A 22,256-nucleotide genomic window follows, 5' to 3' on the forward strand; every position below is an offset into this window, starting at 1 on the left:
TGTTATTTGGTCCAGGTCTTCACGACAACACAACGAAGTGATTGAGCTAGTTTATGCACTTTCCTCAAAAAAAGTGTTTCAGGGCAACTTTAAGCACTGTTGCAGCTCAGCCAACATAAGCACAATTGGTGCGCAGTGCACGCCACTGGATTGAGAGGTCAAACAATCTGAATTTTGTTCATACACCGGAAACACTAACCTCCTTCGAGGCTGATCGCTTGATAGACTCCGTGAGCTCCATCAGGTAGATGCACTGCTGTATTACCACAGCTGGCGTCAGGGCAACGATGAATGCTACGCGAAGGGCACAAACACAAGTATCGTTCATACAAATGATAAAATAACCGATTTCTCATAAACAGAAAGGTTAAGTTGAGGTCCGGTTGGTTCAACACATTAGAGCGGAGTAAACAGAACGAATGTCGAACCGTGAAAAGGATATAGATACGACGGGCGCTGTGTTTGTCACTTATAATTACTAGGTAACTTGAATACGCAACACTTTGCTACAAAATTTATTTGCATAAGCACATTCGAAATCCCCCCCCCCCCCCCCCCCCCCCCTCCGTCAACTTATACCAGTCTTTCTGCGAGATATTTAGGCAGCCGGTGGTGAATTCTTGCTTCGAAGTGCTTTCGATTACCTTTCTTGCCGGCTTGATACATAGACCCAACCCAAGGTTTTCATGTCATCGTCAGTCCCTCCAGATATCCATGAGTCATGTATAATAAATTCGTAATTTTAAGCTCGTTATAATGAAGACAATGATTTATTGCATATTTCAGCATGTGGAGGCTTGCACACACATGTTTAAAGGTAATCTGCCTGTCAAAAAAAAAAAAAAAAACAGCACTTGTCTAGATTTTCTCCTTTAGTGCGTAGGATTTACTTTGCGGTCAACTGAGTCTCAGTCAGCGAATTCACGTTTACAGGAAGGAGTACGGCAAAATTTGCTACACGGCGAAGATACTTTGATGCAACCTCCAATGCATGCTCGCTGCCAGGTTTGAACAAACGGCTGCCAACTACGCAGAAGTTTGTCAACTTGCGTACGCTAAATAAACCTCTTTTTCCATGCGTGAGTGTCTTTGTGTTTGCCGCTCGATATCTGTTTAAACATGTTTCTCAAACAAATCTGGACGTGAGCCAGCGTGCCAAACGACGCTTTTCAAGAGGTATTTCCCCGTAGGGCACTATTATGCCCATTATGGTGGTTTATTTACGATAGCTATTTTTATTTACTCACTGAACTCTGGGCATGTTTGTGTACGTGTGTGGCAGCGTTTAATAAAAAAAAAAGCATCTGGCAGAAAGTAAAAAGCCGGCTCAAGGTCGCAAACACATATTTCGACCTTGTGCAGCATCGCGTCAAAATTTCTCTTGCCAGCCTTTTTTTGAGCAGTTCCCTTCGAATGGCAGAGCGTTTTTGAAACGCATAAAAACCAGTCTTTGATTGCGAACTATGCGGTGGACCTCTTGTGAGGACGAGAGCTCATATCACCTTCGAGAGGTTCTGAACGCTAGCGATGCCCAAAGAACAGAGCATGGTGGGCTGCAGACTTTTGACAAAGGCTGTACAATCCCTCAGAAGTTGCTGATTGTACAGCTCTTCTTGCTGATTGTGCAGCAACTGAGAAGTGTTGCTGTACAATCAGCAAGAAATGAAACGCGAACTTGTGAAGTGAAATGCCACCACAAAAACACGAACATATTAGCTCTTGGGAAGGGGGGGATAGAAACGCGGTTGATTTACGCTTATAAAAGAGAGTCTTCAAAACTTCTATATGAAATTAACCTGTGATAGCACTGAGCTTCCCGCGGCCAAGTTTTTTTATTTCGCTGTTGGTGTTTGAATTGTCTTGTTCGTATTTCACTTGTTGCTGAAGCACATTCGGCCGTCAGCAATTCAGCAAGAAGCCAGCGATAAGGCGGACTCCAATGCTCTGCTGAGGTGTAGTTGCTGCCTGTCTTGATATGCGCCTGTACACCCTTAATCGAGCGTGCACAGTTAAACGACACGTAGAAAAGAAGAAACACACCTGCGAAATCAACTCCCGCTGGTACCATCCACATCGGTCGGCCATCCTTACACGGGTACAGGATTCCGCCAGGGTAGTTTTCTTTCACGATCTGAGCACAGGAAGAAACCAGGCCCGCGTAAACGCTTCCGCCTACTGATGAAATATATTCAATGAGTGGCTAGTATTATGAGCAGTGCCTGCTTATTAAAAACAAAAGGCAGAAATTTGGTTTATTGGTTTATGGGGGTTTAATGTCCCAAAGCAACTCAGGCTATGAGGGACGCCGTAGTGAAGGGCTCCGGAAATTTCGACCACCCGGGGTTCTTTAACGTGCACTGACATCGCACAGTACACGGGCCTCTAGAATTTCGTCTCCATCGAAATTCGACCGCCGCGGCCGGGATCGAACCCGCGTCTTTCGGGTCAACTGCCGAGCGCCATAACCACTGAGCCACCGCGGCGGCCAAAAGGGAGAAGCGAGTGTGTGAAAAGCGGCGAGAACAAGTATGCAGACACGGATACGCATTAGCCAAACAATATTAGCATTCAGTGGTACTTAATTGGCCTAATCCGATTATACATTACTTCTCGTTATACCAGTTGTTCAGATATTTAGTACATTGAACAAACGAAGTCCCGGCGTCTGCCTATGTCGTTAGCCCTGATAGCGAAGCAAAAACCCAAGAATGGAAACTTCGCTCTCTCGCACGCCATGATAGCGTCACAAACGGCACATAGCCAATCGCATGCTGGCGGCATCTAGCGGCCATAAAGCCACCCATCGCAACGGATTTATCGCACCTTCCGAAATGTGATCTTTGCTGCTGTAGGTGTTTCGATTACTTCTGCTAGGCGCGATGACGCATTACGCGACAGCGCACACAGCTCGTTCGGCCGTTGTTGTTGCGACTGAAGGAAGGATGAAAAGGAAAGTGCACGGGTCTCCCCATTGACTCTAGCTGAGCCACAGTCGGTGTCACGTGCAGACAGAGCAGAGATGAAAGATGCAAGAGGAAAGATTGAAACAACAGACGGCATCGCAACCACCACGTCCGCCGAAGCTACGATTACAGATACCCATTCCCTCAAAAAGCCGTCGGCATAGTAGTAGTAGTCGGAACCGCGTGTTGGAAGTAACCGGGGGCCGCGTAAAAAAAAAAACGTACCATGCCAACCGTTTGTCTCAGAATGTTTCAGATAGTGCCATACGATTCAGCGCTTTGCGTAGCATAAAGTTACTGGGTTAAGTGAGAGCCTAACTCGCAGCAGGGATTCGAACCAGTGACTTATAATCAGGGGCTGCGTAAAAAAAAATCGTATCATGCGCAGTTCAGGTGTCCTCCAAGATAAGTGACACTGTTACTGCTTCTTTCCTTTCCTCAAAAAAAAAAAAAACAACAACTAATTTTCGATTCGTCCAACAGAAAAGGCGCCGAGCCGAACGGGCGATGGCGTTCCGTGCACCCCCTGGCAGCGCTGCAAGACTCTGTCGCGTTCCACTCTTAAAGGCGAAGCTTAAGCGCCCTCCAAATTTTTAAACACGCGTCCAGAGCACCGCTCGGTCGTCGCCCTTGTGTAGCGAAACGCAGGGTTGCAAGCTTGTCTTTTGAGCAACCAGATGCCGCGACTGCGAGCATCTCCACTGGCGCTCTTTTTCGTTGTACCGTTATCTCGTCTCCAGCTAGGGATAGCCCCGATGGCCCCTCCCGAGGGGCTGTTTCCTCTGCAATGTAATCTAATCTTGCTCCGTGGCCGAGCTTCGTCAACTTTTCCTTTCGAGTTGAGTGATGTCGTACCTCACTTGGCTCGTAGCTGTGAAGCATGTCATCAATACCATTCTCTTTTCTCCACTTGAGGTCCTGCGTTTCAACAACAACAACAAAAAATGAAGGGGTAAGGGGGACAATACGCTCAGATAGCGAGTAAAAAAAGCGCTTTTGTTCTCACGAATTTTGCGTTTTCTTTCTTCAGTGCCACATTCAAACACTCAGAAAAACATTTCACTGAAAGAATACTCAAAAGAAGGCTTTTCTCCATGTCCCGCTGTGTTTTTCAATAGATAATGGCGATGGTGTGCTTTGGCACTCAGTGTCTTTCGTGCAGTGCATTTACTTCGCAAGCCATGAAACGTCGCGTCAGGGGTAAAGCGACCTGGCTGACAGTAACACGTGATCACGCGAACCTCTTAATACCACACATTCACTGAATCTAAAGCCCGGGTTCAATGTAGAGTATCAGGAATGACCGACGTGTGCTGCGAATTTGACGGCCTAATCATCCTGGTTCACCCGCAAGCTCTGACAACGGGCTTATCCACAAAGCGACAGTTTTAGCATCCGAGTGATTACAAATCAGGAAACTTGACTACAGCTCTCAGATATGCACACGACATTCTTTACTTTCCTGATAGCGTTAAAGGACACTCACCTGACGGTACATGCGTTCCGCCTTGGCAACATCGAAGTCCCGCGCTGAATTGGTGGCGCCACATGCGAATTGCGTACGGTATATCAATATAGTTTCTATACGATTTTATACAATATTGGGTTTATAATTACCTGCCCCAATCACGCTGTTTTCTAACGATATACACATTAATAAACTAGAGAGATGTTAATACTCAACCATTCTGGACAAAATCATTTCTGGACGGGATGGAGTTTATGAACGTATTTTTTCATATATTGCATTATTTTACTACAACAATCAATATAACTGTAGATCTCCCGTCAGCAGATTGAGTTTTTTTTTGTTATTAACGTTTTTGCTGTCGTCAAAAGTGTACTCCATTAGTTTTTTATTGCAGTCTTAACTGCTTAATGCGATTGATGGAAGCATTCCGAAAGATAGATTTTGCTACACATCTGATTACCGGATCATTACCTTCAATAATTCCATAACAATACCCAAGTACTAGAATATTCAAAATTTTTGTCCACGAATGTTGGACATGTGCTACGCTAGGATCTCGCCGTTAGCAAAGCTGAAAGTGATTTCCTGCATCTTTATTAGCGCCTTCCGCTGTTTCAATGCTAAGCTTTCGGATAATATTACTGGACCGATGTCGCCTACTCTGTGACTTCACCAATTCTTTACAATTCTTTGGGCTAAGCGACAACTGAATTCATTCCAGGAATATATAAATTGCATGCCGACAGGTTTGGGTGAGGCATCAATAATCTGGAAGCATTTCGTAGCCAGGACCGAAGAGCGACTTGCTTTCATATTCAAATTATTTTTATTTCAGAGCACAAAAAGTACAAATTGCCATGTTTAGTAAGCAGAAATGAGTGAAACTGCTTGCACACGCTACGGCTTTTGTACGAAACTTTGTAGATCTGAAATTAGTTTTTACGCCTGCCAGAAACTCCCAAGTTAACAGTACGCAGAAAGCAATAGTCGTCTCACAGTACTCTGTTTAATGCATCACGTGCAACGTTGCTAAATCTAGCGCACTTGTTTGCGCCGTCTACATCCGCGGTCAAAAAGTAGTGCATTCGTTGTGAGCGAAAAGTAATGACTTCTTTGCATGTATGTCTATTACATGATATATTTTCATGGCCTTGTTTAAATACCCTCTTATTCCTGACGACGCGCGGTGGCTTTCTCGTGCCTTAGACCACTCGGCCACAACACAAGCGCAGAGTAGCAAATCTACTTTATTTTTTCACGTGGACTACTTCCATACCTTCCACAGCGTTGCACCTGATGTATGAAACGGAGTGTAGAAAACAAAAATATGAAAAATAAAAATGCACTTCGTGTTTATCGAGAATTTCCACAAGCCCAGACGACAACAATCAGGCAAGGTACTTGAACTATATTGAACTGCAAAACGTACACCTGTTGCGCCGTACGGTTATGATGCTTTCTGTAAATGGGAGGACGGTAGAACTTTTAACCGCCAAAGTTACCATCCTTTTCGACGAAAAAGTCGCTCAAGTGACTTCCATGCGCCGTGTAGTGTTAACCCCCTCCGCCCCCCTCCCCCACCCCCCGAATAGCAACACTAAAGGTGTGGGACAGCGAGAACGTACCTCTGGCCTGCTACTACTCTGCACTGGAGAAAGGAAATATAAAAAAATGGAAAGAAAGGGGTAGAGATTGTAGAAAAGGGGTAACGATGTCGTAACACGAGTCGTATGCAGTGTCTAAGACGTTGAACATGTATACGCACAAAAGGCTAGCGCACTTGTCTCTAAACTAAAGTAGCGGGACAGCAAAGTGTAAGGGGGGGGGGGGGGGGGGAATTAAGAAAATCCTTGTGGCGTTTGCATAGAAAACAAATGCGTACGGATAACCGTAACGCAGTATAGCACGCCTGCCAGCTTGCTACGTGAGAAATGTCGCAGAAGGTGCGCACCACTCTGCACTACTGGAAACGGGAGTACCGACCGAACTAAACGAAAAAAGTCACCTTTCAGGGCTTCGTAAACAATGTTAATCTCTACGCAGCCAGAAAACGCCCGGAGAACTGCTGAAGCAAGAAATTCTTTTGTGTTGCAGTTTTTTTCCTAGTCATTTGTTTCCTAGACTGTTTCCTTCTCACTTTCCCCTTAGGTTTTTATGCACAGCATTTAATCTCTCCCAGCTGATCATTATCTAAACAGGTAAAACAGTCCGTTAGGTCAATGTCCACGCCAGCAATTACGCATGGCAACGTGGAACGCACGTAAACAACTGGACGTTCCTGTCGCCATGCATGACCAATAATGGCCGTCCACCGCTGTCAGGTGGATGAATCGTTTGCAGCCTTGTGTTAGCACACGGAGAACGTTTTTTTTGAAGGACGTCGCTTCGTATGCAGTTAGTTAGTCTTTTTTTTTTTTTTGCACAGATCTGTCACGGCCACTTCACAAGGCCAACTGCTGAACATCTTGTGATGCCGCGCCAGGGTACGCAGGATATACAGTATACAGGACGGACGAAAACAAGCCACCTTTAGTAGATGTAAAGCACAGCTATAGTCAAGAGCACCGTGACTTCATAGAGAGCAGCGTGTGTACTGCAACCTGCCATGACCAGTCAATAGCGAATATGAAAACTTAACTTTATGAGATCTCAATGCATACACGGCCCGCTTCTGAAACGTGTATACAGTGCATAAAAGTGTTACACATGACCCCCCTCCGTTGCGTCGTATGTTGTAATTTCTGCAATAAAATTCGTAGCGAGGCTGTACAGTCGCTGAGGAGCTCTATCTTCTCCGCTCGTGTGCATTAGCTAGAGAGCTCATGCCAGCTTATCTGCTGCGGGAAGTTATCGCTCCCACTGTGCGCTAGCAGAAGATATGATACATACCGTCGCCGACACAAGTAACAGGTTACTTTGTTCGTCGTTATCGCTAAAGGGTTTGTCCTCCCATGAGCAGCGACACAAGTGAGGCAAATCGCATGAGCGTTATAGAATTCGGCGACGCAAGCACCTCCATTGTCTTTGTGATTCAGTGTCAGAGGTGATTTTAAGGTGTCAGCACTACTAGCATACCGTTACATCCTCAATCCTTACGAAACGTGGTCAGAGCGACAATTTAGGTGCACGAATAACACCAGATGCGGCTAGAGTGAAGGTAAAAACGCATTTTTCTCGTGCCAATGCCTCCATACTGATATGGTATATGCTGGTTTTAACGCCCCTAAGATGCATTAACTTCGATTCTTTGGGTTTCTTTAACGTGCGCGGCACACGGGCTTGTTTTGCATTTCTCAACCATTCAAATGCGTCAACCGCTACCGGGATTCGATCCCGCGACCTTGTGCTCAGCAACCGAATGCCAAGCTGACTCAGGCACCCCCTGCTTTACAATGACCGAGACAGCGTAGTCTGGCTTTTTTTTTTTTTTGTCGCGCATCTATATCCCACAAACTTTGTCCATGTCTATACTCCCCCAATGCTTGAAATGATTTCTTGTGGCGATTATGGACTTGATACTTTAATTCCTTTCGTTTTCAATGTAGTGTACTTGGACGGGGAAAAGCTGCTTTTTCCTTGAACTGTATAGATTATAGCATCCCTATCCCTGATGCACTGGCTGAGATGCGTGCAGACGGCTGGCTGCCAACTTTTAAACGCCTGCGTTTTAAAGCTCTCTTCTCTCAAGTCGCCATACAAAGAGTCCGAAAAGCAGTTCTGAACAGTGTAGAACCGATTACACTGCCCTCTGTGGCGTGGAACGACAGTTGATAGGCATCGCCCCTGTACTCACCCCGAAGCCAGCGAAGCAAGAAGGCATCTGTGTCCGTGGGCCTCTTCACGTCAGCCACTGCTTCACGTAACTGCTCATGCGTAGGGCAGGTAGAAAAGAGTGCGGTTTGTAAAAAAAAAAAAAAAAGATCATCGCAGAGCACACGTAAAAGATCATGTCTTAATACTGGATTGAGCTTAGGGACACACAGGCATGGCCGCAAAAGACCGCGCGAATGAAGCAGTATAATCTGCTGAGAAAGAAGAATACAAATTTGTCAAGATCTACAGAATTTGCACATAAAGCCGTCGTCCCATCTTCGATCTCCCTGCTAACAGGACCCCTTTCGTTGCGTCGTCCAATCTGTCAGCCTATACCCTATTAATACTCCTTTTCCTCTAAAACTCTTAATCATTCCAACAGCTCACCGCCTGTCTCTTGGCCACTCCCCCGTAGTGGGTATGTGCCATTCTACTTGAGGCCAACCAACCAACCAACTACAGAATGAAAGTAGAGGATATATGCTTCGCTGCTTATGCGTAGGATTACGTCGGCATTTTGTTGCCAGAACAATTTCAGGGCCTCTCCATTTATGTTTACTGCGGCTGCGATTCCTGTCTAGCTGTGCGCAAGCTACGGGCAGTAAGCTTCCGGTGTCGCCTGTAGCTCACTATACATGTTTGATTTACAAGAAAGTATTGATTCGCCGTTGGGTAGGCCGATAGCCCTGCTCTCAACAACAACGGATCGGACGGGACAATTCTGTACATTCTTTCTGCGTGTCATCGATTTACTGCGGAAAGACAAGAGCTCTTTTTCGCACTTAACCCTCTTGGCTCGAAACCATCCGCTGACGAATCAAACGATCTGTCGATGATGACTCTTGAGTACTTCTGGCCTGCAAGATTTTCAGACGCTATACCGTTTTTTTATAATTTTTTTTGAGGTCGTCTTGCTTGTGCTAGAGCTTGAGACTGTTGCGCGCTCCTCCTTGCTTGCGCACGTTACGGTCATTCAACTTTTATTTACTCGCACCTCCCACCTCCATTTTGCTCCCTGCAGTCCAGCGTAGCCAATCGGAGAATCATTTCTGAACCCTATCTCTCCCTTTTCAACTAGTTCTGGGTGAATACCTTGTACGAAAGGGCTCGAGTTTCTGACGCCGCAAACTCAAACATTAGCATCGAAAGAGTGTAGAGAGCTCAAGTTCAATAAATTCTTCTCTTTCTGATCTAACATTTAGAGGATAACCTGGAAGAATCTCTTTATTCCTATTGGCGCCGAGTTTGAGGCCTTATTAGTAGCTCCCCTTCATTAATTCATTCGAAACAGACGGAATAACGAGATAAACACAGGAGGTGTATAAAATACAATAAATATCACAAAAAACATTGGTTATGAAGAGAGGGAAGACGCGGTAACTGTTCACTCTCGGTGGACACCTCAACCGCGTCACGAGAGAAGAGACTAATGAAGATGAAAGAAAAAGAATAGAGAGAGAAATTGGTGCAGTAGGGGAGGGCCAACTAATATTCGTTGCTGTGCACTTACATCGCACACCACTCAGGAGTCCTTTGAGTTTGGCCTCCAGTTTACCCGTCCAGATTAGCTTCCATCTATAACTACTTCATCCAATCAGGCACTCGCTGCTGCATTGACTATGTTCACCCTGTCGTGGTTGTTTAGAAAATGCTTGTTGTTCTTATGCTTTTGGCCAGACGGAAGGAACCGGGTTCATATCGTGTCTCTTTCTCTACGAGGCAAGCGTCTTTCTAACATCACTTCACACGCAGTACATTCAAGGTTTGAATAATAGCCAGGGAAAATAGCCCGGCAGAGCGCTTGCCTGGCTTTCGTGCATCTTGGCACTGTCGAGAAAACACGCGAGAGTAATTCCGATTGGAATCAGTAAGTGCTTCGCCTCTGTGCACTGCAAGGGCTCGATAGAAAGGCTGTTCGCCTTGACCATTCTTTGCCACTAAAATATAACCAACAGGTATTCAGGCGTTGGTTCCATACACTGTGCGGGTAGAGCGTGCGAGAAGCGATATAAATCAAGGCCACGCAGTGATCGGCCAAGGCATAAATAAACTGTGACAAAAAAATAAATAAACTGTGACCGAAATAAACTCCGTCGCCGCGGTGGTTCAGTGGTTTAGTTATCGTGCTCGGCTGCTGCCCCAAAAGACGCGGGTTCGATCCCGGCCGCGGCGGCTGAATTTCTTTGGAGGAGAAATTGTAGAGGCCCGTGTACTGTGTGATGTCAGTGCACGTTAAAGAACCCCAGGTGGTCGAAATTTCCGAAGCCCTTCACTACGGCGTCTCTCATAGCCCGAGTCGCTTTGGGACGTTAAACCCCATAAACCAAACCAAACCGAAATAAACTCCATCAATATCTCCAAAGGAAACGCGTTGCGGCATTTTTATCGTCCAAAATGCGCAGAGAAAGTAGAGACGTCGGACGCTCTGAAGAATAAAATAGGAAGTAAACTGTACTGACTTTAGGCAATGGAAACTTTAGGTAAAAGAACTGAACTTCAAGAATTCAGTCGCTGCTTGTACGCACCTTTTATAAACGTAAAGAAGTTGTATACATATAGGTCCATATAAACATTATTACCGTATAGTAAACATTGAGTCATAATAACCAGGGTGTCGAACCGGCATATTTTCGGGTTCGGTTCGGGTTCGGGTTCACGCCTTTCGGGTTCAGTTCCGGGTTCGGCTCCAGAGGGCCATTCCGTTCCGGTTCGAACCGGTTCGGACCGTCCTGAACCGGTTCAAACGGGTTCAAAACGGGTTCGGGACCAAAAAAAAATTAGAAAGCAGATGGGTTTCAGTCAAGCTTGCTATGCGTTTCCTTTTTTCTTGCCCATTGGTATAGAAAATAAAAAATGCAATGATTTGTTTACGAGAACATTGATAAAACTGGGCTAGTTAGTAAGAGTTCATGCTTAAGCAGCGCAGTAAATAGGACAAAAAGAAGGCTGGAAACGACACAGACGGTGACATGCAGCTGGTTGTTACATTCTTGGAAAAATATATGAAGGCGCAGGACACAGTGAACAGTCCAAAAACCAGAATAACAAAGATCAAAACTAACGAACCATACCGTGCATGCACATCATAGTCGAGTCATGACATCTTTTTCAACGAAATTCGAAGACTATATTCCATAGTAGACGGCACTCCCCTATCTCCTGGACCTCACACAGTTGCCAAGAAAGCCTGACTCCTTATCTACGAAATTGATGGATGGTGAAGCAACACGCTCACCTGCTTCCATCCTGATCATAAAGGCCTCCACCATCTCCTTAAATGTTCGATCAGGGTGATTAAACAGGAGACTTGTCTTTCTAAGTGGGGAAGCAATGAGCATTTGTTCGAACATCACAGGTGGGTGAAAAAAGTAGCGCTGTCGTACAATTTGACTTTGCATTGCAGCGAGTGCAACGATTGCCCCTCCAAGTAGATAAGACAAGTGTCCTGATTAATAACCCTGTTTGCATTTGTAGGGAGTCGGGTGAGGCCTATGTGATCAGGAAGGAAGCAGATGAGTGTGTTGCTTCACCATCTAATAATTTGGTAGATAGAAGTCAGGCTTTCTTGGCAATTGTGTGAGGTCCAGGAGATAGGGAAGTGCCGTCTACTATGGAAGATACTCTTCGAATTTCGTTGAAAAAGACGTCATGACTCGACTGTGATGTGCATGCGCAGTATGGTTTTTAAGTCTTAACCTTTGTTCTCCTGTTTTTTGGGGTTGTTCCCTGTGTCCTGCGCCTTTATATACTTTTTCCAGAATAAAATAACCAGTTGTTAGTCGGCGCTCGTTACTTAAGCATGAAAAAATTGTTTAATGCGAGATGTTCTCACTTTATTCATTTCATTTATTGTCCGCAGCAAAAATACGAATTTACAGCAAGAGCCGCAAAATAAAATGAACTCGTAATTAAGGTGTAAGGCGAAAAGCCGGTGGATTTTGCACCATTTTTTGCGCCCTTGATAGAGTGATAGAGAGTGGTTAATCTGGCGCGCACCATTTGTCCACCAACTTGTTTTAGGCATTTATTTTCAAAACTGCAAACAACCCCTTTTGGGGAGCTGTGCTTAAGAGGCGACTGAGTGCTCGCCTGTCTTTTCTGGATATTCTCGCATGAAAACTTTGTGCTGATTCATTCGGTTTTCTCACTCTTCGCTTTTACTTACCTGTATGGCCTCTCCACAAGGCAGATGAAAAATGTTGCGATCGGTCATTACTTCCTCTACCCATACATCTACAGCCTTACCTAGACTTTCTTGACACTAGTGTATCATCAGCGGATGTACTGTGCAGCCCAATTCAATGGCCGCAGATATAACGAACGCTCGCTTATTACGAGCGGGTGAGGTGCTACCCTGAGAATATGCATAAGGGCAACGGAAATTCGTCGCAGATACAGCGAACAACTCTGGCCACACCACTCGGTTATAGCGAACGAGGTGGCACGGTGAACTACCCCGAGGTTGTAGAGGTCGTTTTTCCACTAAGCACGCGGATGAAATAGCGCCTCTCAACCTTCACGACACCGCCCCGGAAAGAGCATGTGAACCCAGAAATGGAATTAAAAGGCGGTACTGTTTGCGCAGCGCTAACCGGCAAGTCCGGCGTCCGGAGACACTGTAAACGGTAAAGTAAACACGGTAACGTTATGCTATAACTCTCTATTGAAATAGTAAGTAATCGCCGGTCAAACCCGCTTCGATGGCCTACGAGGGCAATCACTGCCTACGCGTTCGCCGGCTCGGCAAAGCATCCCGAATGGAAGAAGCGCGGTGTGCGTGAGACAGGGGCATCGTCGAAAGCGAAGCTAGCGACCATGTTCGCGGATCAACTAACAGCAGTGATATGATAATTCTGAAACTCTTGCTGGCCATGCCGGTCACGTGGTATGCATAGCCTGCCGCCCAGTCGTCTCCACCTTTTGCGCCGCTACCATGCGCAGGCATTGTCATACAGCGGACAGTGCAACGGATGCATTCTGCGCCACAAGCGCTGCGCTACTTCGCCGCTGCATCAGCTCAGGAACGACAGAAGAAGCTCGAAAACACGTGTGACCAGACGCATGCAGATTTCTGGCAACGCTTCGTTGACCCATAGCTGGCCAGACGTTTCCTCGGATAACTACGTTCCCGCGGACCACAAAATGATCGCAGAAGCGCTTGCTCTGACGAAGACGTTGAACACCAAGTGCGAGCTCTCCTTACCGCCAGGAATCTCATTTATGTGTTTGACCTGGCACCAGATGCCATGCACACTTCATGGCGTCCGCGGGTTTTCTGCGTTTTCTGCGTTTTCTGCAAATTCACTGCCTGTATTTTAAACATTCCGCGTATTCCACTGTATGCCTTGTAAGGGGCACGGACCTCGTCAAGCCACCTTTGGCTTTTTGTCCGTGCCCCTAAGCATCTCAGGATGTTTGAATAAATTGATTTGATTTAATTTGATCCATGATTAGTTACACCCAGTCCCTAAAAAAGATAGTTGGCAGCAAGGTCCTTGACGAGGATTAAATGACCGCCCTAGATAGCCTGAAAAGAGCCGCCACAGGCTCTGCTTTGCACAAGTAGGCACGCATAACGCAGTTTTATAAGAAATAAACGCCACTTTTAGCGGCCTTAGTATTTGGATGTTGTACGAAAAATCCACTTGCTACGAACATCAGATATAACGAACGGAACCCGCGTGACCGTCAGGTTCGTTATAAGTGGGCTCGACTATAGTTTCAACCGGCCACAAAAACCTTTTTCACGCTTCAAGGACGTGCCTTTGCGCCAAAGAGACGTTTGTGCCGTGGTCAGTGCATTTCTACCTGTGCGAGCAACGAGAAACAATTTGAGCAATAAAGTGATATTTTTGTCGTGATGCTGTGTTCTTTTGGGACATACTTAACACCTGTCTTAAAAAACCTATTGACAGCATACATTTCATTATAACATTTATGACTGCGATGAAAACCCCCGGAATTCCTTGCGAACTCTTCATAGGACCGCTTAGCGTGTAGAAAATTCGCATAATGGATAAACACGCAGAACCGCCGCGTTCAACGAGGTCACTGTTCAGAGAACAGTGCACTTTAACGCAGGAGGAACATGCTGCGCAAGTTCAACCTCCTGTCTCGTTACCCTTTCTTGACGTCTGCACCGTCTGGAATTTTCATGTGCGGGCGGAGAAAGGGAGTTATGGTGGCATGAGGCCTTATGCCGAGTCCGCTGAATTCGACGAGGTCAAGTAAGGCATGAGGACGGTCAGAGAGGTTCCAAATATTCCATGCAACAACCATAAAAAGAAGCCTAGAAGACAACCTAGTAGCCTAAAGCATCTTATTTTGCATTAAATTCTGCACTTCTCCTCAAAGAAACGGAGGAGCGCGGGGAAGTTCAGTGTGACGTCACGGATGGCATTATTTCAAATTACCGCTGCCGTCAGCCACGCTGTGCCTTGTTGGACGCTGCCAAACAACGTTCGGCGGGCTTTGCCTTCGGTGGCGTTGTTTTGTTTTTCCTTCCAAGCAGGCGTTCATGCGTTGGAAATGTACTCATACCTTCGATGATGTCATCATGCGTCCCCCACTTAGCGTTGTGCGCTGCGGAGAAGCTTGGAAACCTTCGAAATTTTAATTGGTGAATATGTCACCGTCTGAAATGCTAGGCCAAAAGGATAGGATAGGATAGGAAAACTTTTAATGTCCAACAGAAAGAGGGTAGCCAGAGGGCTACCCGCCTAGACGACGGCCGAAAGGTCTTGACTCTCGGCGGCGGCTTCGGCCAGTCGGACAAGTTGTAACTGAGTCGCCGGGTCGGAGCTCAGTAGTAAGGTCTTCCATTGATCTTTTGTGTTTATACCTCGTCCTTCCCGGGGGGCATGAGGACATTCCCATAGTATGTGGTCCAAGGTGGCCCTAAGTTCGCAGTTTGCGCATTTGTCTGAAAATTGCCCTGGGTACATATGACTCCAGAGTGCTGGGTTAGGAAAGGTGTAAGTTGTAACAGGCGCCAGTTGATGGCTTGGTATCTGGACAAAGATCTATCCGCTGGAGGAAGTCTAGCTCGCTGCAAACGATAGTGTTGTGTAATTTCTCTGTAGGTCACCTTGCGATCCCTGTCTGTAAAGACCACCTCGCTCGGGGCCGCCCGGAAGGAAAAGCCTCGGGCGAACTCGTGGGCCGTCTCATTACCAGGCAGGGATGCATGTGCTGGTGTCCAGACTAGTGTAATTTTCCGGTCTATTACATGACGGCTTAGAATTGTATTCGTTAGAAGGGAGACCCGGCCCCTGCTGAAATTTATTATGGCAACTTTGGAGTCACTGATGATGTACCTCGCTTTTGTGCCTACACAAGCCAGTGCTATGGCAGCTTCCTCTGCAGTCTCTGGGTTACCTGAGAGTATGGAGGCACTTATTTTGAGGAGTTGTTTATTATTGACGACCGAGACGGTCATCGTGTTCTTACCATACTCAGCGGCATCCACGTAGACCACGTCCTCGTCTGTGTAGGAGCGGAAGCGTTTCTCTAGCGCCTCTGCCCGTTTGGCCTGGCGCACTGAATGATGAATAGGATGCATATTCCTGGGTAATGGGGGTACAACTATATTGTCCCGAATTTCTCCGAGCATGTCAACTTTGGCTGTTGTTCTGTTATCTCGGCTCAGATTGAGTTTTTCTAGAATGGCCCTGCCGGTTGTGGTCCCGGCTAAGCGTTTGATTTGGGACGTTCTCACTGCTTCCGTAATTTCTTCCAGGGTATTATGCATTCCGAGCTCTAGGAGGCGGTGAGTGGATGTACGGATGGGCAATCCTAGAGCTTGTTTGTGCATCGCCTGATAATTCCATTTATCTTTTCCTTTTCTGAAACTTTAAGATCAAGGAAGGGGGCAGCATACGAGATACGGCTTACTAACTTCGCATACTTTACCTGGAAGTTTCACACATTCGACCCTATTAAGCTCGTCGATTTCTAAAACCTATGCAGTTACCCTTTAAGGATCCCCAGCTGGTAGAAATTATTCCGGAGCCCTCCCCTACTGCGCCTGTTTCTCTTTTTTCTTTCACTCCCACCTTCCTCCCTCGCTTACGGCGCGGTTCAGGTGTGCATCAAGAACTAAGACAGTTACTGCGCCATTTCCTTTCCTCAAAAACCACCATCACAACATTGTTGGGTGCTCGCGCACCCAACAATTTCATCTATTTGTGGGAAATGACGCAAAGAAAAGGAAGGTATTCTCAATCGGTGCTAAAATGACTATAGACGTTCAGTTTTATTGCGTGTTTTTTCCTTTCAAATGATGCCATAGATATTAGAATACATGGATTACCGTGTGGTATTCGCCTACTGCCACTAAATAATTTAGAAAATAATTTTTTCTCCCATGCTGTTTCGGTTTCATCAACCGAATGATGGCTGTGACGTGAGTTCAACATTAGGTCACGTGAGGCACGGGAAAACTAATACAAACGCTGGTACGTTGTTTTGACTCACTATAGCACTTAAATCAGCCGGCTTCAAGACCTATAATTACAACGAATGACGTATTACCAGTTATATTGCCGTTTTATTGCTCCTCACGCGACCTAATTTCCACTACACGTCACAACCACCGTTATGTTGATGAAACCGAAACAGGCTCAAGGATAAATTCAAATATAAATTATTTATTACGTGTTGGTGAATACCACGTGGTGCTCCATGTACACCAATGTTTAACGCATCGTTTGAAAGAAGAAAGCACGCAAGCAAAAATTTGGTGTCTATAGTACTTTATTGAGTTAGAGCAGTCCTAACAATTTGATTAATGATTTACGCAAATATGTAAAAGGGGAGGAGTCATAACTCAAGATTCACACAAACCTGACATACAAGTCTTTAGAATTGGCGGTAGTACATTACAGAAGCGTCTATTAGGCTTCTTCCCAGGCACCAGACTTGCTGTAAGTTTGCTGTCGCATATACTGGGTACCATTTTCGCACTTCCCAGCGCAGACAGCTACGGGTGGTTAAATATATGCGCCAGATCATCTCATTTTATTCGAAAACAAGAAATATGCCGGGATGCAAAAATAGTTGGGCTGAACCGGGTCCCGAACCGGTTCGGAACGGTTCCTTTGAATCGTTCCGGTTCGGGTTCAGTTCCAAGATGGCGAAAAAATTATGGGTTCGGTTCGCCCTTATAAAAATGGTCTATAGACAGTCTATAGACTTCTTATTGACTCTATTGACTTCCTATAGATATTGCTTTTTGTCTATTCATAGTCGATAGACTGTCTATAGACAAAAGTCTACTAAAAGTGTATGGCCATAAATCTATAGATTGTCTATAGACTGTCTATGGCATTTGTATTGCCTATAGACTTTTGTCTATAGACAGTCTATGGACTTCATAGACTGAAGTCTATAGACACTCTATAGACTGTCTAAAACTTTTTTTGTAAGGGCGGTTCCGGTTCGAGGCGAAAATTCGGGTTCGGTTCCGGTTTCGGGTTCGGGTTCGGTTCCGGTTCGACACCCTGATAATAACCAAAATTTGAGGTCATTGCGTTTCCAGGAGATATGGACGGGGGCGTAGTGAAACGTTAGGCTGATTCGCAAAGCGCAGTAGCATGCCTTTCACATCTCTGGAAGCTGACACTTTGGCTTTGCTTAGAAAATAAAGAAACGAAAAACCTAACCGTGCTTATTGAACGACGTTTCGGTTGGAGGACCAGCCTTTATCAAGTGGTCCTTTAAAAGGCTGATCCTCCAACCGAAACGTCGCTCAATTAGCACGGCTATGTTTCTCGGCTATGTTTTTAATTTCTTGTTGTTTTATCCGCGTATTAATTATTCAGCTGCCAAGAACGCATCTTTGACACCTACAAACACACACACGCTAACACTATATATATATTGGAGAAGTGGCAGCACAGTCATTTGCGATATAATTTTTATATATAGACACACATACGTGACGTGCATGTGTCAAACAGCGCAGCCGCTCTACCCCGAAACCGTGACTTCTTTGAGCGAATAAAAAAAAAATATGAGGGGACACATAAGATCCATAATACAACATTTTGGGCGAGTTGGTTATCTACATTCATTATTACAGCGCAAAGACGGCACATAACAAGAAGTCATTATTACAGCGCAAAGACGGCACATAACAAGAAGTCATTATTACAGCGCAAAGACGGCACAGAACAAGAAGTCATTATTACAGCGCAAAAACGGCACAGAACAAGAAGTCATTATTACAGCGCAAAGACGGCACAGAACAAGAAGTCATTATTACAGCGCAAAGACGGCACATAACAAGAAGTCATTATTACAGCGCAAAGACGGCACAGAACAAGAAGTCATTATTACAGCGCAAAAACGGCACAGAACAAGAAGACTGTTGTGTCCCCTTCTTGTTCTGTGCCGTCTTTGCGCTGTAATAATGAATGTAGACACATAAGTTCCGGCGACGCGATAGTGTTAAAGGTGCACTGAAGAGGATTCTGAACTTGTCTTTTTGCCGCGGGAACTCGATCCACACGTTCCTAGCATTCTTAGAAACTGCAACTTATTGCCCTGTATGGCCGATTTCCATAATTAAATCGAATTAACGTCCGGCTCCCGCCCTTTTTTTTTTTTAATTCTGCCTCGTACGATGGGCGGTGTCGACCAACGCGTGAAGTTCCTTTCAGCCAGCTCCGTGGAGGCTTTGCTTTCGCTTTATTTTGTTTTTTAGGTTTCCATGAATAAATAGTTTCATTCGCAGATAATATAGCCGCAAAATAAGCGCGCAGAAATAAAAATACGCGCGGACTATTTGCTACTACGGACTACTACGTATTACTCCGCCGATGGCAGAGCGGCAAGCCGCCACGGGACTGGGTGAAAGGCACTTCACGCGTTGGTCGACTCCGCCCACCGTACGAGGCAGAATTCAAAAAAAAAGGGCGGGAGCCGGACGTTAATTCGATTTAATTAGAGAAATTGGCCACACAGGGCAATAAGTTGCAGTTTCTAAGAATGCTGGGAACGTGTAGATCGAGTTCCCGCGGCAAAAAGACAAGTTCAGAATCCTCTTCAGTGCACCTTTAATGGGTTAATGCCCATATATGGAGAATTGGTCATTCTCTACTTAGAATTCATAGATCACTGGAAGTCCTCATACCAATCCCGGCGCAGTGGTGCAGCGGTTAAGCGAAGCGCCACTGCCCTGCGGTGGGAGGTGGTGCCACCGGTGGGGCTTGTGAAACCAAGGTTGCTCTTCCCGAGCAACCTCTCGAGACCAATCATCAATTTAACTGCCGCGGTGCGCAGTTTGCTCACAATCCGGTGGGCAGGTTTTGGTTACGCCACAAGGTCACGTGATCTGGGTGGCCCCACCTGCCTCCTAAGTTGTTCCTCTAGGGAATTTTCTTGGATTCTTTCGCTCACGTCCTTACAAAAAAAGTTTTAGACAGTCTATAGAGTGTCTATAGACTTCTGTCTATAAAGTATATAGACAATCTAATACTAATGCCATCGACAGACTATAAACAATCTATAAACAGACTATAAACAAGCGATAGAAATTTGGAATAACCTCCCCGAACACATTGTCATTGAGACTAATCCTTCCAGATTCAGACAGCTCCTAATCGACCATCTCAACAGCAAATAATTTTTCCTGCACCCTATGTCAGCTTCCAAGCCCTGCAAACTGACCAGCCTGTTCTACTTCCAAAGTTGTAATCTGTTTTCGTTTATATTTCTGCCGCACTCTGTCATGACTTGATTATTTGAATTTGTTACTTCTGTCTTTTTTCGTCTTGTTCTACTTTTTATCCTATTCTATTTTACATTTCTTATATTTTTCTGTATTTATACATTTCTTCTGTGTTTATATTCATTTATGACTGCTGAACACCCCTGTACAACCTCGCCCCCCCCCCCCATGCAATGTCCCTAACCTTTAATGGTTAATAAATGATGATGATGATGATCTATAGAATTAAGGCCATACACTTTTAGTAGACTTATGTCTATAGGCAGTCCATAGACTATGAATAGACAAAAAGCAATATCCATAGGGTGTCAACAGAGTCAATAAGAAGTCTATAGACTGTCTATAGACCATTTTTATACGGGCGCGGTCAACGGCGCCGACGCCGGGTTTTCTGCGACACGTGCCCCCTCAAGCTATCGCGTAAAAATCAGCCAGCCGCCCGAGTGAGCGGCACCGCCGTATAATGGGCCTGTCTGGTGTCCTCGTGCGGATTGCAAAGCCAGACGAGTGCAGCAACCTTCGGCGGTCGACTCGCCGTGCCTGCCTCGTCGCTCAATGCCCTCACCCATCCCGTGACGTGCGCAACATCCTGCGTCTGCGCCTCGCATGGTAGCGGTGGGTGCCGCGCCACGCTTTTCCTCTACATCGGTGCGTAAGAGAAGAACTCTTGCACGGTACCAGCGCCAATAACTGAGATCCCAAGCATAATGTGCCGCACAAAGGGTACACAAGGCTGCAGACAGCTTTCACTTCAGTTATTTGTGCTGCAGTCAGGATGTCATCACCATTTATTCCCCGTTAAAGGTCCCGTGATGAACAGTACAGAAAAAGGAGGCAGATAATCGTTCATACACGAACCCGCAAATGAGTAAATGATTAGTAGAACAGACAGACAAAGAGTTAGGTTTGGTTTGGTTTATGGGGTTTAACGTCCCAAAGCGACTCAGGCTATAAGAGACGCCGTAATGAAGGGCTCCGGAAATCTGGACCACCTGGGGTTCTTTAACGTGCACTGACATCGCACAGTACACGGGCCTCTAGAATTTCCCCTCCAAAGAAATTCAACCGCCGCGGCCGGGTTCGAACCCGCGTCTTTCGGGTCAGCAGCCGAGCACCATAACCACTGAGCCACCGCGGCGGCAGACAGAGAGTTAGACAAACCGGAACGTTCATTCTATGAAGTGCGCAATGAGGCCTGTCTCTGAGATGTCCGCATCAACCTGTCTATAGCAGAAGCCTGAAGAAGATACACACACGAATTGCGCACCGTAGAAGAAGATTTAAAGATTTGAAGCGATAGGTATGGAGCTATGTAGCGTGGTTTGTTGAATCCCGAAGGGCGGCAAAGTTTTAAAATGAATTTCCTCGGCTTCTGCAGCGTCGGCGCCTGAAGAAGTAAGACAGATTTTTAACGTTGGGGAGGGTGGTGGCTTTCAAAAGCATGCGTGTGTGTTGGCGGGGGGGGGGGGGGGGGGGGGGGTAGTTATCGCAAACAGACTTAAGCCTGTAGAGCGCACGGGCATCTCATGTGATTTTCAATTACAGCTGTGTTGCGCCAGCTCTTACCGTCCAACTAAGCCTCACCGCTCCATCTGGTTCTATCCCCTACCCCTCTGCTTCCCCTCTGGTTTGACGTACATTCTGTCACTTTAGTAGATAAATGACTACTTTACCTACGTGTCATGTACACGTCGCTACAACATGAAAGCGGGCAGTCGGTCTTTCCATACCCCCCCCCCCCCCCAAACACCCCTCTCCCCCACCCCACCCAAAAAAAAGGAAACGATAAATAAACGAATTCAGTTAATATTTTTCAACTGCGACAGAAAACATCGTTGGGTATTATTCGGCCAAAATAAACTTCAAAAAAAGTGAAAGGTTGCAAGTCGTTCATACTTGTGCAGCATTCGCGGATTGGATGGCCACCGTGTGTTTCTTTTCTTACTGCTGCCGTTTGTACATTCTATTCATTCATTTTTAATTGCACACGGCTTAGAAACCCGCGTGTGTTCTTAGGTAGCAACGCGAGAATGAGCGCTGTTCGCAAAGAACAAATCCTTGCGTAAGTATGAAACGGAGAAAGAGCTGCGGTGTGAGACGCGTAACGGGACGGCTCAAATTCATAATTCGAATCGGTAGGCGAGCTTATTGACAACCAAGTTGACAGGAAGGGACACTAAGCGGAAGCAGTCACACGAGGATGTGAGTTTGTGTTTATTAATTAAGCTAGGAGAGAATGTAAAGAGGCCCTGCCTTGGTATAGAGCTGCCGTACAGGT

General features: G+C 45.9%; 1 protein-coding gene across 2 annotated transcripts in view; it reads right to left on the bottom strand.

The window, feature by feature from the left end:
* The window catches only part of LOC149360003 (SEC14-like protein 2), a 50,679-nt gene that overhangs the window by 21,147 nt on the left and 7,276 nt on the right, over nt 1-22,256 (bottom strand). For both annotated transcript variants that reach the window (XM_089569177.1, XM_089569176.1), the window contains exons 2-4: nt 8,228-8,297; nt 2,041-2,131; nt 200-294 (exon numbers count right to left, since the gene is read on the bottom strand). In XM_089569177.1, the coding sequence (XP_089425303.1) occupies nt 200-294; nt 2,041-2,131; nt 8,228-8,254 (213 nt within the window). In that variant the 5' untranslated portion in view covers nt 8,255-8,297. The remainder of the gene's footprint in view (nt 1-199; nt 295-2,040; nt 2,132-8,227; nt 8,298-22,256) is intronic.

The sequence above is a fragment of the Amblyomma mixtum genome, chromosome 2 (genome assembly GCF_055824585.1).
Source record: "Amblyomma mixtum isolate Tamu chromosome 2, ASM5582458v1, whole genome shotgun sequence".
In the NCBI taxonomy this organism is placed as follows: domain Eukaryota; kingdom Metazoa; phylum Arthropoda; class Arachnida; order Ixodida; family Ixodidae; genus Amblyomma; species Amblyomma mixtum.